We start from the raw sequence: 20,270 nt of genomic DNA, 5'->3' as shown, positions 1-20,270 counted from the left end.
AAAAAAGGGAAAAAACCCAAAAAAAAAAACAAACTATTTTTTATTTGAAACTTTAATACCCAATTGTTTTTGATTGGAACCTAAAATCCCAAAATAATAAATGTCGTTCAAGAAAAACACAATCTAATTGTTCGTGGTTAAATCATACATGCGCGTTAACAGACGTTAATTTGACTGACGGAATCACTAAACCGAGGTTAATGGTTAACAATCCGCGGTTTAATTGACTAACTAAAAGACTACAGTACCCTCATTTGTTTTCCCTTTAAGTCTCTGTGTTCGTGAATGTTTATTGCCCTAATTTCAGTTTTCTTCTTTTGCTCAGAAAAATTGAATGATGGTGAGCCATAGCTCTGGATCTGATGCAAACTCGTTGAGCCGGAATTGGGGTCCTCTTTGCAACTGCGGCAGAGCTACGACAGTGGTGAAAAGCTGGACTAACGATAACCCTGGAAGAAGATTTTTCAAATGTGGTGTTCATGGCTTCTTTGATTAGAGAGATGCTGAGAAGCCATATGGTTGGCAGAAGGTGAGCTTACTAGAAGCGAGGGATGAGATTCGTCAGCAGAAAGAGAAAATCAAGGCACTTAAGGAATCTGTAAGGGCTATGAGTTGCCAAGATTTGAGTGGGTCAACGACTGTCAATCATGGGTTAGTCAAACTCGACGAGCAAGAGAAAGACAAGCTTGAAAATGAAGTTGTGATAGCTAATGAGAGGGAAAAAATGCTTCGTCAGTTTATTCTGTTGTCTTGGGGAGGCTTCATTGTTGTCATTGGGATGATACTTGCAATGGGGAAGTATTGTTTTGTTGTTGTTAGTGTTGTTGTTTGAATCTGTTTTGTTTGCTGTCTTGTTGTATGTTAGTTGTTGTCTTGCCTAATGTAACTCTTGTTTGAAGTAGTAATGGAATGTTAAACTTGCATCAATAGTCATTCTATTTAACCAAAAGAGCCGTTAAGTTTAACATGAAAACAAGGATCCCACAAAAAACAAAGTGGGATCACACCATCCTACATAGTTAAGCCACATCATCCTACATAGTTAAGAACACATCATCCTACATTAATAAGAACCTTAAAGTCATAATACTACTGCTTTCCAGGCTACCACACATCAAAGACTTGGTTAGTCCATGGAGACATGTAGAAGACAGGCGGCTTAGAAGCTTCATCTGATTTTTTGCCACGACCCTTGCCACGGCCCTTCCCACTGTTTTTTCCTTCACCGTTTTTAACCCTTGGAGGACGTCCACGAGCTCGTCCTGTACCCGTTTGATTAGCTGCGGGAGCACTTGAGTATTGAGGAATTTGTGTAGACTGGCTTTGTAATGCCCCGCATTACGACTAGGAATATTTGGTAAGAACCGCGGATCGTACAAAATTATGTTAGTATCAGAAATTCAGTCCGGGTAAGCTATCGTAACGGCAGTTCTTCAGGTCATACTTCCGGACGTGTTGGGTGACTTAGGTAATAGTTAGGGGAGAATTATATTATTATTACCAAGGGATTTAGGATTTTTAGGGTTAGGCATGGTGTAAGGATCGGAATCATCCTCGACAATTGATGAGTTGACGGTACAGGAACGTACCGCGGGTGAGAAACCGAGCGGTCATGGTTTGGCCATGAGCTGCTTGGGCGGTCATCAGAACGTGTGGATGAGAGTGAGCCGACCTTACTTGTGGCCAAGAGTTGCCCACGTCCATGCTTATCCTTATCCCATGACTCATGTGTTTATCCATATCCTTATCCTATCCAAAACTCATCATTATCCTTATCCGTTAGTAACTTGGTGACCAAGTTTCGTAGCTTAGCCCCTAAGTTTCGCCAACTATATAAACCCCTTCTCATTTCATTCCAAACCATCACTCACCACTTCACAAACCCACCTAAAGTCACTTAGGAAAAACGCTAGCATTTTAGGAAGCTCTCGGGAAGTTCCAAGTCCGTTCTGCCAACGAACTGTGAGTTTCCGGTCGTGTGAAGTAGAACACGATTAGGAATTTTAAATATTTATTTATTTATTTAATTTATGCATGAGGTTGATATTTTATACTTGGTATAAATTATGCATAGATTAGGATTAGCTTATTATACGTTTTATCGTATAATCGGCTTAAGTATTTTTAGGATAGATCTTGCATGCTTGCTTGGTTTATTTGGGTAGTTGCAGGATGTTAGATTAGTATTTAGTATATCCGTTATGCTGCCCGCATAACCTTATACTATTTCATAATTTTATTACGCATTATTTACTATCAAGCATTTGAATTGTGGTTTGTTGATTGCATTGTTTGTTGATTGCATTGCTTGTTAATTGCATTGTTTGTTGATGGTTAATCTTGCTTCGGCTCGATTAACCTTTGTGTGGTAGTTGCTTGTTAGTAGATTAGTATGAGTATTGCATTTAGTCTATATTCGTAGAATTGTTATGGTAGTTGTTAGGCGAATTATCAGATTGTCCCCAACGGCTCGGAGTGGGTCGCAACCGCCGGGCACTACCTGACGAGGTAGTAAATATTATGCCGAAAGGGAATAAGGTCCCGTACTTACGGCACGGAGAAGGGGTGTGATCCTTCTAGCCTTTGTGGCTAAGGGTCGAGGAAGCATCGCCTAGGGAGGGGAAATCGAACTCGCCGGAAGTTAAAAGGCCTTAGGAATTATGGAGTCTATAGCATGCTAGTTTAGGATTGTGTTTCCGTTGCTTGTGGCTTCTATGCCGTTTTGTTTGTTATTAGTTATTTTTGATTGTTTGATTGGGGGTTGGGATTGGGGATTACTAACCATTAGAGAACCCGGACTCATTGAGTAATATTAGATTACTCATGACGCTACCTATTTGTTTTGGAGGTAACCAGTAGAGGGTAAACCATAGAGGGAGCTAGGACGTTAGGAAAAGCCAGTGTAGGTTTCCTGCCTTTTTGTAAAATATGTTTGTATGAATAAGGCTTTGTAATCTTTTGGAGGCTAGCTCCCAGTCGTAAAACCTTATTTCATATTCTCTGTTTGGTAGTGTAATCTACCTGAATGATCTTATTGTTAAATAAATAAGCTTGTTTTATATTCGATGTTGTTCTCACATGATTAAGGTCTTGTCCGGACCGTCCCAACACTTTTTCTCGGCAAGGGTTGGCAAGCCTGGACCCGAGTCTAAGTGGGATGCGCCCGCGGTACGTTGGCCGGGATGTTGAATTCGTTTTAACCATCTTGGCCGGCTGTCCGCGAGTGTCATCAAGTAGCATCTTCGGCCATCCTGTTTATAGAACGGTTTGGGGGTGTTACAGGCTTTGAGCTCCGGTTGGTGTGGACTGGCTTTGAGCTTGCTGCCACCTCCTTGGTGCATTGTGTATGCTCCATGGATCATCATTATCCTATGACAAATCAACAACTCAGATCAGATCTCATTACTTACCAGTTTAATCAAAACAGATCTCATTACTTACCAGATTCTTCCTTGGTCTCCCTCTTTTGCGTGGAGGAGCTGATAGTACTGTGGCATTTTTACAAGTCCCTTTGTTATGCCCTACTTGTTTACAGTTAGTACAAGTCACAGTTCCTCCTTCTCTTGTTGCCTTTGTTGGATTACTTGCGGATTCACCTGGTTCCTTTGTCCTAGCAAACTTCTTAGGACGTCCTCTCTTCTTCCTTCTATCAGGCACTTCAATTGTGCTTTTTCCTGTTTTCTTCCATAGCATCTCTCCATTGACTGGTTTTATGTTTTTCTTGTAGTTGGCTTGCTAAACACTTGTCAACAAGTATCTAGAAACATAGCTGCATTTACATGAAAGGAAAATCAATCAATCAAGTATAAAGAAAACGGTTAAAGCATACTCAAATTTTGAATCACTTACTCTTCTGGATCACGGTTATGCTCATTGATGACATAGATTGCATGTGGACAAGGAATTCCTGTGAGGTTCCATTGATTACAAGCGCAAGTCCTATGAAGAATATTGGCTGTAAAGCCTCCATTACCTTCCATCACCTCATATACATGCTCACTATTTTTGAGAACAGTACATAACTTAGCTGATTTGCGATTTGCTTTAAGTACTCCCATTATGTGAGGTGGGAACTTTGACTTACATTTAGCAGTCTGGTCACGTCTTTTAGAAATACGCTTCATTGCTTGTCGCCTTACATCTTCAAGCATACTAATCACAGGCTTCTTCCTAGCATCCCTTAATCCGTTATGGCCCTGTTGAAACTCTCTGATAAGTTATTGCAAACATCCTCACAGCAAGAATGCCCACTGAAAAAGGCTCTACACCACGTCTTTGGCTCTGTTTTAAGCAAATCCTCATAAGCAAGCGGATCATAACTTTTCAAAGCTCTCATGTTGTATGTGTAAGTACCATCTGTTGAGCTGTAGGCAATGGCCCAGAAGTAACTCTCATGACAGTAGTCCCCGTAAACCTTCTTCCAATTGGAATAGATGTGCCTAGCACAATGCCTATGTTCAGCCTCTGGAAGCAAGTCAGCAACTGCATTGAGCAACCCCTTCTGCTTATCCGAAATAACTGTCAGTCCATTACCCACACCTAACTCCAAATCCTTCTTTAGGTGATCCACAAACCAAGCCCACGAGTCATTGTCTTCCACCCTAACTACAGCCCAAGCTATAGGGTAGATTCTATTATATGCATCCCTCTCCACAGCTGTTAGAATCTCACCCTTCAATTCTCATTTCAAAAATGACCCATCTAGACCAATGATAGGCCGACAACAATTTTTCCAAGTTCTACTAAGAGCTTTAAAACATACATAAAACTTGTCAAACTGTTGCTTACCACACTCTCTTGGGATGGTCACAATATCAGTGTGGATATCCTTATTAGACCTTTGAAGTTCTGCCTCATAATCCCATAGCTTTCCAAACTGAACTTTCTGAGTTTCTACCACCATGTCTAAAGCCATTCTTCTTGCTTTTTGGCATATCCACTTAGACACAGAGAGTGTGTACCTCATCATAATCTCATCTTTGATGTCAGTCCATCTCAAAAAAGGCCGCCTTCTTGCTTCATCTCTGAACATCCTAGCGATGACTCCCTGTTTCAGCATTTTTGCTTTCCCACTCTTAGCATGGTGATGCTTATCAACATAAGTTTATACTCTCCATATACCTGAACGCTTATGAGTGGAGCAGTATATCTTCCACTCACAATTTTCATGGCTGCAGATTGCTGCCAACTTATTTGCACCCCATCTACACAACTTCACATCATAATTCATCTTCAATACATACCGCAAGAGTTGATCCTTAACCTCTTAACCACTATTGAAAGTCTGCAACATCCAAATGTATGGAGGTTTATCCTTCGAAAACTTCTGTCGAGATGATGATCTTTCTGCTTGGTCATACGCATCCCATTCATCATCTGTGTCCATTGCATGATCCGGACGCTCTACATCATAACACTGTCTCTCAAATTCATCTTCATCTTCAACCTCTTCAGCAACGGTTTCTTCTGGTACTGTGTTAATGTCTTCAGCTGCAGCATCATCAACAACATCATCTGCAGCTTCTGTACCATTGTGAATTTCGTCAAAGAAAGCCTCAAACCGAGGATCATCGTGCCTTCTTTCTTCTACTGGATCTTCTCCATTAGCTTGTACTCTTTCAGGGCACTCATTAGTTTCTGCTGCAGGCTCCTCGTCTATGATATCTTCGGCATCATCATCCTCAACTCCAAGTTCCTCGTCTTCTACAACATCATTTGGAAGCGGAAAAGCTGCAGGTACAGAGACGGCATTGACGATGTATATGTCAACTTCCCCACCAATCATCGCCTCACGACATAACTCCCTTATCCCACCATCTTTGTCGGCACCGATAACTCTTGCTGAATAGATTTCCTCTTCTGGAAGCTTGTACCAAATCGATTCGACTTCACCATTGACTCCATTTTCTTTGCAAGAATCGTCGAATATAGACCATGTCATCAGATCAGGATCCATCACCATGTCTTTCGCCTCGACCCCTCCAGAGTAATCGAACCCTTGGTCCGTGAAGGATACATCGCCTCTATAGTTTATGTTGAGTTTCAAACACTCGAAATCACTGGAAAATAGAAATTAACCGATTAGTAGTGGTAAACAAACTATAACCTAACTGATTCATAACCCCTAACCCAATTTCAAACAAACCCAGAAAATTTCAAACTTAAGAACCCTAAAAATTCAAATCGACAGACCCACAACACACAAATCGACATACCTCATCTTTTCGACTGTTTACCAACTGGATCGAACGCAGATATACCCGATCAAACGCTTCGAATCATCGCCTCTTTCAATTTCTAAGTTTTTTGGAGAGAAATTAGAAATTTGGGGAGTTAGGGTTTCTCAATCCCAAATCGATTTGGGGGAAAACAAATGAGGGTACTGTAGTCTTTTAGTTAGTCAATTAAACCGCGGATTGTTAACCATTAACCCCGGTTTAGTGATTCCGTCAGCCAAATTAACGTCTGTTAACGCGCATGAATGATTTAACCACGAACAATTAAATAGTGTTTTTCTTGAACAAAATTTAATATTTTGGAACTTTAGGTTCCAATCAAAAACAATTGGGTATTAAAGTTTTAAATAAAAAATAGTTGGGTTTTTTTTAGATTTTTTCCCTAAAAAAAAAGAATAATATTTTGCAAAAAAATTAAATAATTTTTAAGAAAAAGAAATAATAAAACCAAATATTTATTGTGTAGTGGCCATAGTGGGCAATCACCTACTATCCACTCTTATGGAATGTACCCGAAGGGACGAGTAATAAATTTCTTATTTTTTAATTTTGGCAGCAAGTAATAAATAAATTAATTAAAAGTTAAAAATAAATAAAAAGAGACAAAATTTGTTGGAGGAAGAAAGTGGGTCCTAGGGTTTTCTTCTATCTGTCGTTTTGATTTCTGCGTTTAATAAGAGACAAGTCCCCGTCTACAGTCTTTTAGAGACGGAAGCTACTGAGACAGAGATTCACACCATTGTTCTTTGTCTCTTCCTCTGATTCTTTCTCTCTCTCTCTCTCTCTCTCTCTCTCTCTCTCTCTCTCTCTCTCTCTCTCTCTCTCTCTCTCTCTCTCTCTCTCTCTGTCTCGTCTTTGTTTCGGTTTCAAGAAAGCAAGAGGAAGAAGAAGAAGAAGAAGATGGGTAGGTCAAAGTGTTTCATGGACATTAGCATTGGAGGTGAGCTTGAAGGAAGGATTGTTATTGAGCTTTACGATGATGTTGTTCCCAAAACCGCTGAGAATTTTCGATTACTCTGTACCGGTGAGAAGGGTTTAGGTCCAAATACTGGTGTACCTCTCCATTACAAGGTTCTCTCTTTCTCTCTATATCTTTGTTTATACTCTCTTATGTATGAAATGTAGAAATGGGTATTTGTTGTTTCTGTGATTTAGGGTTTGTGGTTTAATGGGTCATTCGTCATTGGGGTTTATAAAGATCAAAACTTGGTTAAATTTGCAATTAGTTGTGAAAGAAAGATCAAAACTTTAGGATGCAATTGTACTATAGAATGGTTCTGAATGCTTATGATTTGAGGTTTAATGGGTTTTTGCTCGTATTGCTGAATAGCTTCTGACTTTGTTTCAGTATTGCAATTAGGTTACTGTAGTTTGTAGTGGTGAGGTAAAGATCAAAACTTTAGGTTGAAATTGTACTATAGGATGATGTACTTATGGTATTTGGTGTATTTGTTTACAGGGGAATCGATTTCATCGTGTTATCAAGGGGTTTATGATACAAGGTGGGGATATATCAGCTAATGATGGTACTGGTGGTGAGTCTATCTATGGCTTGAAGTTTGACGATGAGAATTTTGAGCTGAAACATGAGAGGAAAGGGATGCTCTCTATGGCTAACTCTGGTCCCAACACTAATGGCTCTCAGTTTTTCATTACGACAACTCGCACTTCTCATTTAGATGGGAAACATGTTGTGTTTGGAAGGGTTACGAAAGGAATGGGTGTTGTTCGGTCGATTGAGCATGTTAGCATAGAGGAACAGTCTTGTCCTTCTCAGGATGTTGTGATCCATGACTGTGGAGAAATCCCTGAGGGTGCAGATGATGGGATTTGTGACTTTTTCAAGGATGGTGATGTGTACCCTGACTGGCCTATTGATCTGAATGAAAGCCCAGCTGAGTTATCTTGGTGGATGGAGACTGTTGATTTTGTCAAGGCTCATGGGAATGAGCACTTTAAGGTGCTTTTTCCATTGTTTTAAATTGAATATATACGTTTGTCTGTTCCATATTTTCATTTCTGTGAGTCTGATCTGTTTTTGACCTTGATTTACTCTCAGAAACAAGACTATAAGATGGCTCTTAGAAAGTACCGTAAGGCTTTACGCTATCTGGATATTTGCTGGGAGAAAGAGGGCATTGATGAAGGTGGTTTATCAGTTTTTCTCTCTATATATGTTTCCACTTACTTCATCTCAAAAAATATTTATACTATCCATACCAATGTTCCCACTCACTCTCTACTTGGGATCTTGTAGAGACGAGTACTGCCTTGCGTAAGACAAAGTCGCAGATCTTCACTAATAGTGCTGTAAGTTCATCATGCTTTTACACCTTTTTTAAAGCTACATACATCCTTGTTGATATCTTTTCTTGTAAGTTGAACATATCTACCTTATATGTGTGTGTGCTTTACGTACCATCTGAAGATTGATTGTCTTTGGAGTCGTTGATTTTTCCAAAAGAACTTAAATTTCTTACTCTGTTGGGTTTTTAACATTACAATTTTTTTTGTTGAATCTGCTTAATTCTTACGGATGAGCTGTACCGTCGATAGAATGATAAGCAATTGATTGTGAACTAAAAATTAATTTGAAGTGCTCTACACTGCAGACCTGTCATTTATGTTGGTTTCTGCTGTTTGATTAATTTCTTGGGAAAAAGTAGGGTAGGTTGACCTTGACATAAGCAGGATAATATTCTCTGAGATTATGCTTGTGGGACATACATTGCTCATATGAATTATTGTTTGCATCTCTGTTTACGTTGCCAGTGTTTTCACTTGTCCAACTTAATTGCTTTGTTGTGCCTGTATAACCGATTTTTTTTTACTATGTTATCTCATTGTATTGTAACTGGCTGTTGTGGCAGGCCTGCAAACTCAAATTCGGAGATGCAAAAGGAGCGTTGTTGGACACTGAATTTGCTATGCGTGATGAAGATAACAATGTTAAAGCATTGTTTCGACAAGGCCAGGTACTTAAAAACTTATTGTTTGACAGTTTTCTAGAACCTAGACCACAATAACGAAAATTCTAGATTTCTCATGAGAGGAAGATGGTGTCTATTTCTTATCTGCGTTTGTTTATAATGTTAGGCATACATGGCTCTTAATAACGTCGATGCTGCTGCTGAAAGCCTTGAGAAAGCTCTTCAATTCGAACCTAATGACGGTGAGTGATTCATCAAGCTTCTATTAGTTGTGGTTTGACAAGTTTGGTTCATCATTATCAATGTATGAACATAGTACAACACACTTAAATATATTACGAGAGAAATCTAACTAGCATTTATTTCTGTGAGTTGATTTTTCAGCTGGTATCAAGAAAGAATATGCTGCTGTTATGAAAAAGGTCGGTATGCGGATAAAGAACACAAGTTCTTTTTGCAGTTACTTTACTTCTAGTATAAAATCTTAGAGCTGACGTTAATAACCATGTGTTGCAGATTGCCTTTAGAGACAACGAAGAGAAAAAGCAGTACCGCAAAATGTTCGTATAGGGGGGGGGGGGGGTGCTCTGCTTCATTTAGGGTAAGCCTAAGATTTGTTGTTAATCTCAGAAAACTGACCTAGTGTAAGCTTTATGTCAACTAATTTAACTCTCAGGGTTTTTGATGTTGTCTATGTAGGTTTGGTCGGATAGTGAGGAAGAAGACTAACAAAAAGTGAAAAGAAGCATATAAAGAAAGAAAAAACATTCAAAAAAGGACTTTGGGAATTGTTTCTATTTCCCTCATTTTGGTAAACATGTTTTTACTTTTGCATCATGGCAAAGACTGATGCATAGTAATATCGACTGGGAAATTGTTTTTACCCAAAGGATAGATTCAGTGCTTGAGACTGTTAATGAAATTTTGAGTTACTTGGCCACTCTGAGTTCTTTGCTTTCTTCCACGATTTTTTTCACGTTTGCTTGAATCAGCAAGTGGGCACTACAATGCTAGGGAATTTTGGTTTCCGCAGCATGCATATATGCTTACAAAAAATCCATTGGGAACTGTTTCTATTTCCCTCCTTATGAAATAAAATCAAATACGATTATTTTTTTTTGCGAAAACAATACTTTCTTCTGTTTCTAAATGATTGATTTTCTAGAAAAAGAATTGTTTCTAAAAGATTGATTTTTAAAGTTTTTCATGTGATATTAATTGGTTAGTATTGTGAACTGTAATTTCCAAGAAAAATAGTTAATTATCATTGGTTTAGAGTTATAGAAAACTATAAAATAATAAAATAATATATTTATATTGTTTTCTTAATATGTGTGTTTTGCTAAAAATCAATCTTTAACTTAATAGAGCAGGTAGAACTGAAACAGTTTTATACTAATAAGTGTAGACCAACGACAATCACAAATTACAGCGACCGTCTCGGAGGACCTCCACCATTCTGACAACCACCGCCGCGACCACCTTTACCGCGTTGACTACATGATGCTGATACTGGTATTAGCTTCCTTCTCTCTGCTATTTTATTTATAATAAAAAAGAAAACTCACAATTTATTAAATGCTAACTAAAATTAATCTACTGATTTAATGAAAATACTCTAAATAGTGTAGGGTCCTTTTTATTGTTGATCCAAACTGAACCAAAATCGAAATTGTATCAAACAAATGAACTGATTTGCTTTCATTTTTTTCCGATTGATATCAAAACAATAACTAAAAAATATAGTTAAGGAAATCAATAAAATGAAATTTTAAATTCCTTGAAACTTTTAAAATTAATATATAATAATTCAAACGAAAAGCCGATATCAAATGAAGTCGATTGAAAATCAGTTTCTCTTTTGGATTAAAAATTCCTAAGAAAATCTATTTGTGTTTTAGGACCAGATTAACTCATATATTGTTTTACATACACTAACGAGAAAGAAAAGAAAAAAGAAGTATTGATAGAGAGACCGTTGATACGCCATGGGTGTAACTCTTGTCGAGAAGAAAACACACAGTTTATGCGCCAAGGGGCCGCCAATAAAGCCAGTAAAAGCAAGAAGACAAGCCCCAAACTCGAAGGACCCTTTTTTGCCATCTTTGTTACTCTCTTTTGTTAGTTTGCTAAACCGCTGAATTTAACGAGTGAACAAAAAAATTCAAACATAAATACAAACCAAGAGTTCTTCTTCGCCACACATTTAGTCAACAAAAGACTGGTTGAAATATTATAAACACGGCCTCGCAACAAAAACTGAGAAATTTTATTTCTTTCCACATCACATGACTTGTAATTTCCGTTGAATTTGTTTAAGTTGGCAATCCACCATAAACATGACTTGTTCTGGGACCTTGGTCTTCCTCTCAACTACAACTCTTCTTCTTCTTCTTCTTGATCGTCTCATTTCCAACCTTAACACAAGAACAATTCTCCATCGACAGAGACAGTCCTGTCCTGTATGAGAATTTCCCTCAAATGCATTATGTTTAACCCCACAAAGCAACTTCTCCAAAAACCTTAACCGTCTTGTCTTGTCTTGTCTCTTCAAATATCCTTTGTCTCACTTCCTACACTTATGGCTTCTACAATCTCTCTTGCGGAAGAGATTCGGATCAAGAACAAGTCGAGGCTATTGGGCCACATCTTCTTCTAATATCTCATGTCTTGTTCATTAGGTTAAGAACCACACATAACCTATGTCTAATCTTGTATAAGAGGCGTTGGCCGTGAATGAAACTCAATAAGAAAATCTCTTTAAGAACTTCTAAGTTTCTTGACCGAATACCTATGGGAAATCCGCTGATCACGACGATACCTATGAGAAATTTTATAATTTCTTTCAACATCACATGCCTTTTCGTTAGAATTTGTTTAAGTTCTCACAATCAACCAAATTGTTGCTAATAATTTGCATGTAAACAGAAATATTTTGACATTATAAAAAGAGAAAGAAAAGCTCATGCGATGTGGTGAAATATTACTCGCGGCATTGTCTTCTCGGATGTTCGCTACGTTAGAAATGTCAATTATGGCAATGTCTTCTTGAACGTTTGCAATAAGTTCATATCAAACGTTTGGATACCCTTCAATGTCTAGTCCTATCACCGTAACTTCATTTTCCTTCCTTTAAGTTTACATTTCTAACAAAACAAAATCCTAATTTTTTTTTTTTGCGAGTACAGCGATGTCTTTGGACGCAAACGCAATCAACAAAACCAACACATCACACAAATCAATGAAACATATCCCATAAACCTCTATCTTGTGTTGTATATTTTCACGTTTAGTGAAATGGGAAACGTCGAAAAGATATGGGAATATTACCAACTTTAAGAAAACTATTTTGTTTAGTTGAAAATGTCTTTGTAATTTACTTTACTTTGAAATGTAAGTAACTTAAGCAAGTTGCATGTTAATTTTTGTTCCGACTACACGTCCACACCGGCCGAACTTTGAGCTTTTATGTTACATCACCTTATCGTCACTCAAACGTAATTAGAAGACAAATTAATGCTGAAACTTTACAAGATGATTCGTAAAATATATGTTTGGATTCGTCAACGTTAATTAGTTCAAGTAGCAATTAAATCAGAGACAAGTTTCTTCCACTTAAATATGCATTGACCTACTTAGTCAACGTCCTTCCACTAAACAAGTCCAATGCATTCTTTTTCTTATGTATCCTTCTCTTTTATTTGGTTTCTCACTTCTGTTCCATTTTTAATTTATTTTATCATAGGCTATAATTCAAAATTTTACGGCCGTACCTTACTTTTTCACGCATGTAAATGAATGTAACATTGTGCGCTAAAAATGTTAGTTCGATAATCATTCTTCTTTGTTATCAAATATTTTAATAAAATAATGTGACTAAAATCTCACATTTTCGGCAGTTTTGCACCATATCTCTTGTATTTCCTCCTTCTATAAATAGCCAATCTCTAAAGTTTCAAAGAACACCAACACAATCTCTTATCAAATAACTAACAATTCACAAGAAGAAACAATGGTACACTCTCGTTTTTTAAACGTTGTTTTAGTCCTAGTGACCATTGCTTCCATATTCTCCACATTTGCCGAGGCCAATAGGGGCTTTGGGTGGGGTTGGGGTGGACACTCCAACAATTCAAGTGGTTCAGGTTCAAACTCGAGGTCCGGATGGGGTTGGGGTTGGGGTCAAGGCTCCAACTATTCAAGTGGTTCAGCTTCAACCCCAGGGTCAGGATGGGGTTTCGGCTCTAGTCGAAACGGCTCAGGCTGGGGTTGGGGTTGGGGCGGGGTTCCCAACAATACACACAGCTCAGGGTCTGGCGGCTCGGGTTGGGGCATGGGGCCTAACAACAATTACAGCTCGGGATCTGGCGGCTCGGGTTCGGGCTGGGGATATGGAGGTCATTCAAAAAACTATAATGCCACCTACAATGGACCTAGAAAGATCATAGTCGGTGGAGACAAAGAGTGGACTTATGGATTCAATTACGCTGACTGGGCTTCTAAGACTGCTCCATTCTTTCTCAATGACATACTTGGTGAGTCATTTTAGACATTATCTCGCATTATTTAGGAAATGCATATACTTTTGATGGCGGTCGAGTAATCTATTGCGAGACCACTTGATTTTTGGGGCGGATAATCTATCCATAACATTTTGTTTCCTAACCGTATGGATAACAAAAAATATATTTACGTATCCACACATAAATACGTTTAGGTTCCATTCCAATGAAGTAGTCTGCCGTATACGTTTCTACACTTATAGCAATTTTAACAAAAATATTCATGCGGATGCAGTTTTCAAATACAACCCACCAGCCCCGTTCACGCACAGCGTTTACTTGCTTCCGAACCCATCGAGTTATGAAAAGTGTGACGTGAAGAAAGGCAAAATGATTGCGTCTCCGAAGCAAGGTGCTGGAAAAGGCTTTGAGTTTGTTCTAAAACAGATGAAGCCTTACTACATTTCGTGTGGCGAGCATGACGGTGCTCATTGCAGCAATGGTACCATGAAGTTCACCGTCATGCCCATGCTACCCCGTTGGTAATTTGGTGGTATTAAATCCAATGCTAAAGTATCAAACATTAGGTTTTTGTTTTGTTTTTGTGTCGTCAATAAATGAGATTACCATTATTTACGTGCGTTATACCATATTCACATTTTGTTGGAATTGTTTGTGCTTCTGCTTTATGTCTTTATGAGATCACCATTGTTTGAATATTACCATATGTTTATGGTAAGATGGCAAGGTTTGGTATTTTTGTGACGAAAAATGACAAATTTTAATATTTGTTTGCCGTTATCCGTTAACAATGTTAGAATAATGGTACAAACCTCAAAACATCATGCGGTCAGAAAAATGCGACTGTTGTTCATTAGAGTATTATTAGGGGTTAAAATGGGTCAAGTTTATGGGTAAACACAATTCAGCTCAACGCAACGCATGAACTCTAATGAGCTAAATTTTTTTACTCAAATAATTAGATGGATCAAATGAATTGAGTTACAATGGATTAGTGGTTTACCCATTAACCCACCAATTTTGGCTAAATTGAATAAACCAACTTAAATCTCTAAAGTAATATCAATTTGAGTTTAACCAAAACCTTTAAACTAATTGCATATAACTAATTTTTTCCAAATAGCTTATCAACCCATCAATTTATTCATTATCAACATTCAACACAATATCATTATCATATTACCATCACCATCGCAACCATACCATAATCATCATACTATCTTCATCATCATAATATCAACATACCATAGTCATGATAGCTATCATTTTAATCTAATATATAATTTTGAAATTTATTTATCCTTTGTTGAATTGAATTTACTTGTTGATCATTTACTTTCTCCTATTACATGTAGACGTCGATCTTAATCTCGTATATAATTTTTAAATTTATATACGTAAATAAGACTTAAGATGGATAATAAAAAGACATTCATATAGAAAACTTTGAAGAAGTGATAAAAACTAATTTATATAGGATGTCAAACTAAGTACAACACAGAAGAAGACCATGGTGGTACACTCACTGGTGCATAAAGCACATGCAAAACAATGTGGTATACGTTGATTATAGTTAACTCTTTATACTGACTAGATAATTAAGTTTTGAGTTATACAAAATTAATCATGCGATATTTAAGGATTTCCTCTCTTTTTTTTTATAGTACAATTATCTTTTGTTGGTTGACAAAAGAAAACATCACATAGACGCAAGTAATTAATAATTACTCGTAGATGTGATAATTACACGAAATATAAAAAAGAAACTGTTGTAAATTATATGTTCTACTCCCAAATCAATCGGGAATATACGTCTTAATTAGGTTATCTTTCTCTATAAATACGTTTCTCACATAACCAACACAGATTATCGCAGTTCACAATAAGCAAAGCAAGAGTCACACAACATATACTAAACAAAGCACGTAAAAAGAAGAAAAACACGATGGCTCTATCTGGTTCACAAAAAAAGCTGCTCATACTCGTCGTGGCCATTGCATGTCTCTCCTCATCTGGCGCAGAGGCGTGGAGCTGGAGTTGGAGTTACGGGTCGGGTTGGGGTTGGGGATCTGACGGGTCAAGTACCTCTAGCTCAGGTACTGGTTCAGACTCTGACGGTTCAAGTTGGAGTTGGGGATCCGATGATAACTCCGGCTCGGGTTTGGGTTCAAACTCTAATAATGGCTCTGGTTGGGGTTGGGGCACGGGATCAAACCGTGGTTCTGGCTCGGGTTCAAGTACCAACCCTGATGGTTCAAGAAGGAGTTGGAACTGGAGTCTTAAGTCAGGCTGGAGTTGGAGTTGGGGCTCAAACGATAACGACTCAAACAGTTCCGGTTCGGATTCGGGCTCGGGTTTGGACCGTGAAACACCAAAAAAGATCATAGTGGGAGGATCAGACGGATGGAAAAAAGGGTTAGATTACAAAGATTGGGCTTCTAAGAATGCTCCTTTCTACGTCAATGATGTTCTTGGTAAGTTATTTTATGTGTACAATTCCTTATTTTCTAATGTTAAATAACCTAATTGGTGAATAACTTCTTTTAACATGGTGCAGTTTTCAAGTACGACAAATCTGCTAAGAGAAGGAATAATGTATATTTGTTCAAAGACCGATGGAGTTACATGAACTGCGACATTAAAAATGCGAGGAAGATTGGTTCAACGAGAAAAGGATCAGAAGAAAGTTTCAACTTCACACTTAAGAAAATACAGCCTTACTTCTTTGCCTCGGGGGAGCATGATGGTGATTATTGTCGTAACCATAACATGAAGTTCACTATCTTCCCAGTCCTCACCGTTCTGATTAAATCCTATCATGTATTCATGTTAGGGTTTTTGTTTGTTTTGTTTTGTTTTGGATATGAGATATTTGAGTTTGATCATGATTTGGTGCATGATTGGTTGGGCTTTAAGTCTGACTTACAGCCTTAATTTTTCTTAAAGCCTTGATTACAAACCAATCGTGCTATAGCTTTATTTTTAAACTTATAGACCAAATATTTTTTATTTTGTTTTTAAGGCTGTAGTAGAGTGAATTCTCAAAACCCTATTTTCTTAGCTGTAGAAAATTTAATTCATTAGATAAATACAAAAAACTAAAATTATCAACATAAATATATAACAAAAAACAAAGATAAGTTCTAAACAAACTGATAATTATCAAACTTAAAAGAAAAAATTTAGATTGTAATGAATTTATGGAATAATCATAGATAAAATTTAGATTTATTTTATTAAGAATTCTTAGGATTTTTTTTTATATCATCATAATATATATATTTAAATTAGTAATACAAGGCATTTTATTTATTATAAAAGAAAAACTTTTATTACAACTATTATATTTACTAATCCATTTTTTATAAATATTTAAAGTTAAAAACTTACAGCAATAATTCTACTGCAATAAAAGTTACAGCTATAACCAACACAACTACAACATAATCTCTACAACAAAAATTCTACAGGGGAGCCAATAACCCACTTGATTTATTGGAAAGACGTTATTATGATAAATCACATGTAATAAAAATAAATTAGATCATATTGAGTGGGAGACAATTGATGGATCTGAGGGAAATTAGTGTTTAGTTAAATCGATGTAAAGCCAATGATAACGAAAGAATTGAGCACATATATATTTCTTCTTAAATTAACCCCACGCGCTTCTCGTTTTTGTATCAGTTTCATCTCAATGTACAATATATAGCAGACAAAAATATCAATTTAAAGGGACGATATTAAAGAGCTCTGTGTTGATTTTGTTGATAGAGTACTTGCATTGCAAGGTAACTCTCACATTAAATTCTCCCTCAGTGATTCCGGTATTGAATTCGGATCGAGTGGATTGTTGGATAGAGAATGTGATGGTGCGTGGTGTTTCGGAGATTAATCTATAAATCATTTTGGATCCAGCAGCAGGAGAAAACTATAGTATGTTTCCAAAAGTTTTTGAGAACAAGCTGGAATTAACTTATACATTTAAAACTCTCTTTTTTCTTTTTTTTTTTTTTTTTTTTTTTTTTCAATACTTAAAATTCTCGTTCTACACTTAGTTTGGTTAACTGTTAATAAGTTTGAGATTCTTCTTCCTGCTTTGCCTGCGCTTGAGGAATTAGTCATGTATGAGATAGACTAGAAAGAATGGGATGTGAGTGTGTCTGTATCAAGTGCAAGCCTCAAGACACTAACAATAAAATCCACCGATTGTTTGGAAAGTTTTTCATTTGATACACCTAGTCTTGTTTACTTATCTTACTCTGATTTCGTCGCGGAAGATTATTGTTTCCATGGTCTCTTTCACCATGTCACAGCTAAATGCGGGGATGCTTGTGACTGTGTTTCTCGATAGGACAGAGGTCGGTCACTCACATCTTGCCCTCTAAAAATATTAGAGATTAAAGGGCTTCAAGGAACAATGAAAGAGATGAACATAGTAAAGCATTTCTTAGAATATTTTCCATGTTTGAGAGAGATAAAAATCTATATGGAAGAGAGTGATCCTACACAACTCAAAGTCACAGAAGGTTCTCAAGTTATCGCGGAGAAGATGGAAATCAACAACAAGTTATCGAGTTGCAATATCCAGCTCCTTTTGATTGGTTGCTTGTATAAGAAGTGGACTGCACAATGAAGTCTTTGAAGAGCCAAAGTTGCTCATAGTGTTGCCAACGTTTCCTTGGAATTTGACATTGGTTTTATTTTGTTTATTTGGCTTGAAAACTGTTTCAAACCAAACGAATCGGAGATAAAGATGTTCTTCTCTTCTCTTTCATAGACATCTTTTAATTTACTTCCCCAGCAATTATTTGGTAGACAAAATCATATACTATTATGCAAGTACAATTTGTTACCTTCCCCACTTGTGTTAGTAGTTATTTATTAAAAATCTGGATATCGTTTCGAAAGTTCCAACCAAATGACATGTTTAATTGAAGGTAAAACATCTTTAGTGTTTGTTCTCACAAATCTGTAATCAATCAACATGTTACATGTGTATGTTGAAGTGTATACCAAAGTCAAAATTGTACAACCGTTAAGACATTGACATTTGGAGTTTCTCAAATAATAAACTCAACTTGCAAAACTCGTTTAGTACTACTCTATAGACCATCGACCACGACTTTATGTATACGCATTTGTGTTTTAACTATAATAATTTAAACTGAAAATTTGATTTGATTTTTTTTTGTCAAATAGCAAACACGAGAACAACGTTTGGTTGCATGCAAAATGTTTCTTTTCTTATTTTCAGGGAAAAGTATAGAAGAAACAATATAAGTTTTTTTTCCTTTTTTTTTTTCTTTGTGTGTAAAAGAAGCAGTATGTGTCGGTGGACTGTTTTTTGATATTGGGAGATTCCAAATCAATTCCAAAATCTATGAAAACAAAAATAACCAAAAATACGGTAAATTTTTGTTCCAATATCTTGAACTCCCACTGTTTATCAAAAAAATAAATAATAACTATGACAACATGACATGTTTTTCTTATTTTCATACTGTTCAACAACCATGATTAAAATTGTAATGAAAAGATTTTGAACATCTGTTTAGAACTATATAGCTAATTAGGGTCTAAACTCAGTACAGTATATGGGATCTAACCTTTTAGCTATTGAATCATTTTCAGTTATCAATTAAATTGTTCTCCGTATGAAGTAACCACAAACCGAGACTTAAAGTAACATGCATCAAAGTAATACTAGTCTTCGCCGGCTCAAAACCTGTTGATAATTTTAAATTTTAAAAAGAGACGATGACATTGACAAATACGAATAAAAACCTATAATTAGTCGCATTATAACACAAGAAACATCACAGAGTTTAAGCTATTATAATGTAATTTGGAGTGTGTTATATATATCTTGCAAAAAAATAGATTATAAATTGGATATTTGGAGGTATATAGCCGCCATTAGTGTAACCATTACGTTAATCACGTAGAAAAATAAGAATTCGAGAAGCCATCTCTATTGAACATGATATCAATTATATTAATTTTATTTCATTAGAGTACAAAAAAACTGCAACAATAGTCAATATTCATGAAATAAAAGGACAACAATTAACTCTTTGCTGCATGAGAAAACCGAACCTTTTCCCCACATGAGTTTGACAAATTACAAGTTTTTAGCTTTTTTTTTCATTTCTGGTGAAAAACTTTAGATACGTGAGCTCAAAAATAATTATGAAATATATTATAAATTTCTTATGTCACAAATAATTTATTTAAACTAATCCCTATAGATATATTAAAATTTATAACCAAGAAATTAATTAATTAACCAACTTATATTATTACAAGAGTTTTGTGCAACGAATTCTCAAATCGCTCATTTTTACAACTTTACCTTATGAAGTCAAAAATAATAAACAATATAATCCATTTTTGCAACTTTACATATTGTAAACGTTTTCACGATCACATACATTTGTTTTTGAAAAATTTAAAGATATAGTTGAACTCCTCATTTCGAAGATTTCGATTATATTATTTATCAAAATTTTAAATTTGACAATAGTGAAAATGGGTTATATTGCGTATTATTTTTGATTTCATATGATTATTTTGCATTT

At 36.3% G+C, this 20,270-nt stretch overlaps 3 protein-coding genes, 2 long non-coding RNA genes and 4 pseudogenes across 9 annotated transcripts; 6 read left to right on the top strand and 3 right to left on the bottom strand.

Annotated features, from left to right (window-relative positions):
- Positions 1-337: 337 nt before the first annotated feature.
- Positions 338-832, top strand: AT2G15815 (annotated as a pseudogene; the record flags this gene model as incomplete). Its single annotated transcript has 2 exons — positions 338-424; positions 497-832.
- A 272-nt stretch (positions 833-1,104) lies between these two features.
- On the bottom strand, positions 1,105-5,059 carry AT2G15810 (annotated as a pseudogene; the record flags this gene model as incomplete). The annotated part of the gene is made up of 1 exon: positions 1,105-5,059.
- Positions 5,060-5,138: 79 nt separating this feature from the next.
- On the bottom strand, positions 5,139-7,055 carry AT2G15800 (annotated as a pseudogene; the record flags this gene model as incomplete). The annotated part of the gene is made up of 1 exon: positions 5,139-7,055.
- On the top strand, positions 6,982-10,106 carry SQN (peptidyl-prolyl cis-trans isomerase / cyclophilin-40 (CYP40) / rotamase). Its single transcript, NM_127141.3, has 9 exons — positions 6,982-7,307; positions 7,696-8,196; positions 8,296-8,383; positions 8,494-8,546; positions 9,107-9,211; positions 9,333-9,408; positions 9,551-9,588; positions 9,683-9,767; positions 9,866-10,106. The coding sequence occupies exons 1-8, from the start codon at positions 7,137-7,139 to the stop codon at positions 9,734-9,736; spliced, it is 1,086 nt and encodes a 361-aa protein (NP_565381.1). The 5' UTR covers positions 6,982-7,136; the 3' UTR covers positions 9,737-9,767; positions 9,866-10,106.
- Positions 10,107-11,129: 1,023 nt separating this feature from the next.
- Positions 11,130-11,717, bottom strand: AT2G06485. Its single transcript, NR_140148.1, has one exon. It is a non-coding gene; the product is annotated as an other RNA (long non-coding RNA).
- Positions 11,199-11,824, top strand: AT2G06475. Its single transcript, NR_140147.1, has one exon. It is a non-coding gene; the product is annotated as an other RNA (long non-coding RNA).
- Positions 11,825-13,095: 1,271 nt separating this feature from the next.
- On the top strand, positions 13,096-14,463 carry AT2G15780 (Cupredoxin superfamily protein). The gene is made up of 2 exons (NM_127140.3): positions 13,096-13,701; positions 13,964-14,463. Exons 1-2 carry the CDS (start codon positions 13,179-13,181, stop codon positions 14,212-14,214), a joined length of 774 nt encoding a protein of 257 aa, NP_565380.1. The 5' UTR covers positions 13,096-13,178; the 3' UTR covers positions 14,215-14,463.
- Positions 14,464-15,634: 1,171 nt separating this feature from the next.
- On the top strand, positions 15,635-16,623 carry AT2G15770 (Cupredoxin superfamily protein; the record flags this gene model as incomplete). The annotated part of the gene is made up of 2 exons (NM_127139.1): positions 15,635-16,163; positions 16,247-16,623. 2 exons carry the CDS (start codon positions 15,635-15,637, stop codon positions 16,621-16,623), a joined length of 906 nt encoding a protein of 301 aa, NP_179179.1.
- Positions 16,624-17,984: 1,361 nt separating this feature from the next.
- On the top strand, positions 17,985-18,322 carry AT2G15765 (annotated as a pseudogene). The gene has a single exon.
- Positions 18,323-20,270: the final 1,948 nt, after the last annotated feature.

The sequence above is a fragment of the Arabidopsis thaliana genome, chromosome 2 (genome assembly GCF_000001735.4).
Source record: "Arabidopsis thaliana chromosome 2, partial sequence".
NCBI lineage: Eukaryota > Viridiplantae > Streptophyta > Magnoliopsida > Brassicales > Brassicaceae > Arabidopsis > Arabidopsis thaliana.
This window is presented reverse-complemented; position numbering and strand designations above follow the sequence as displayed.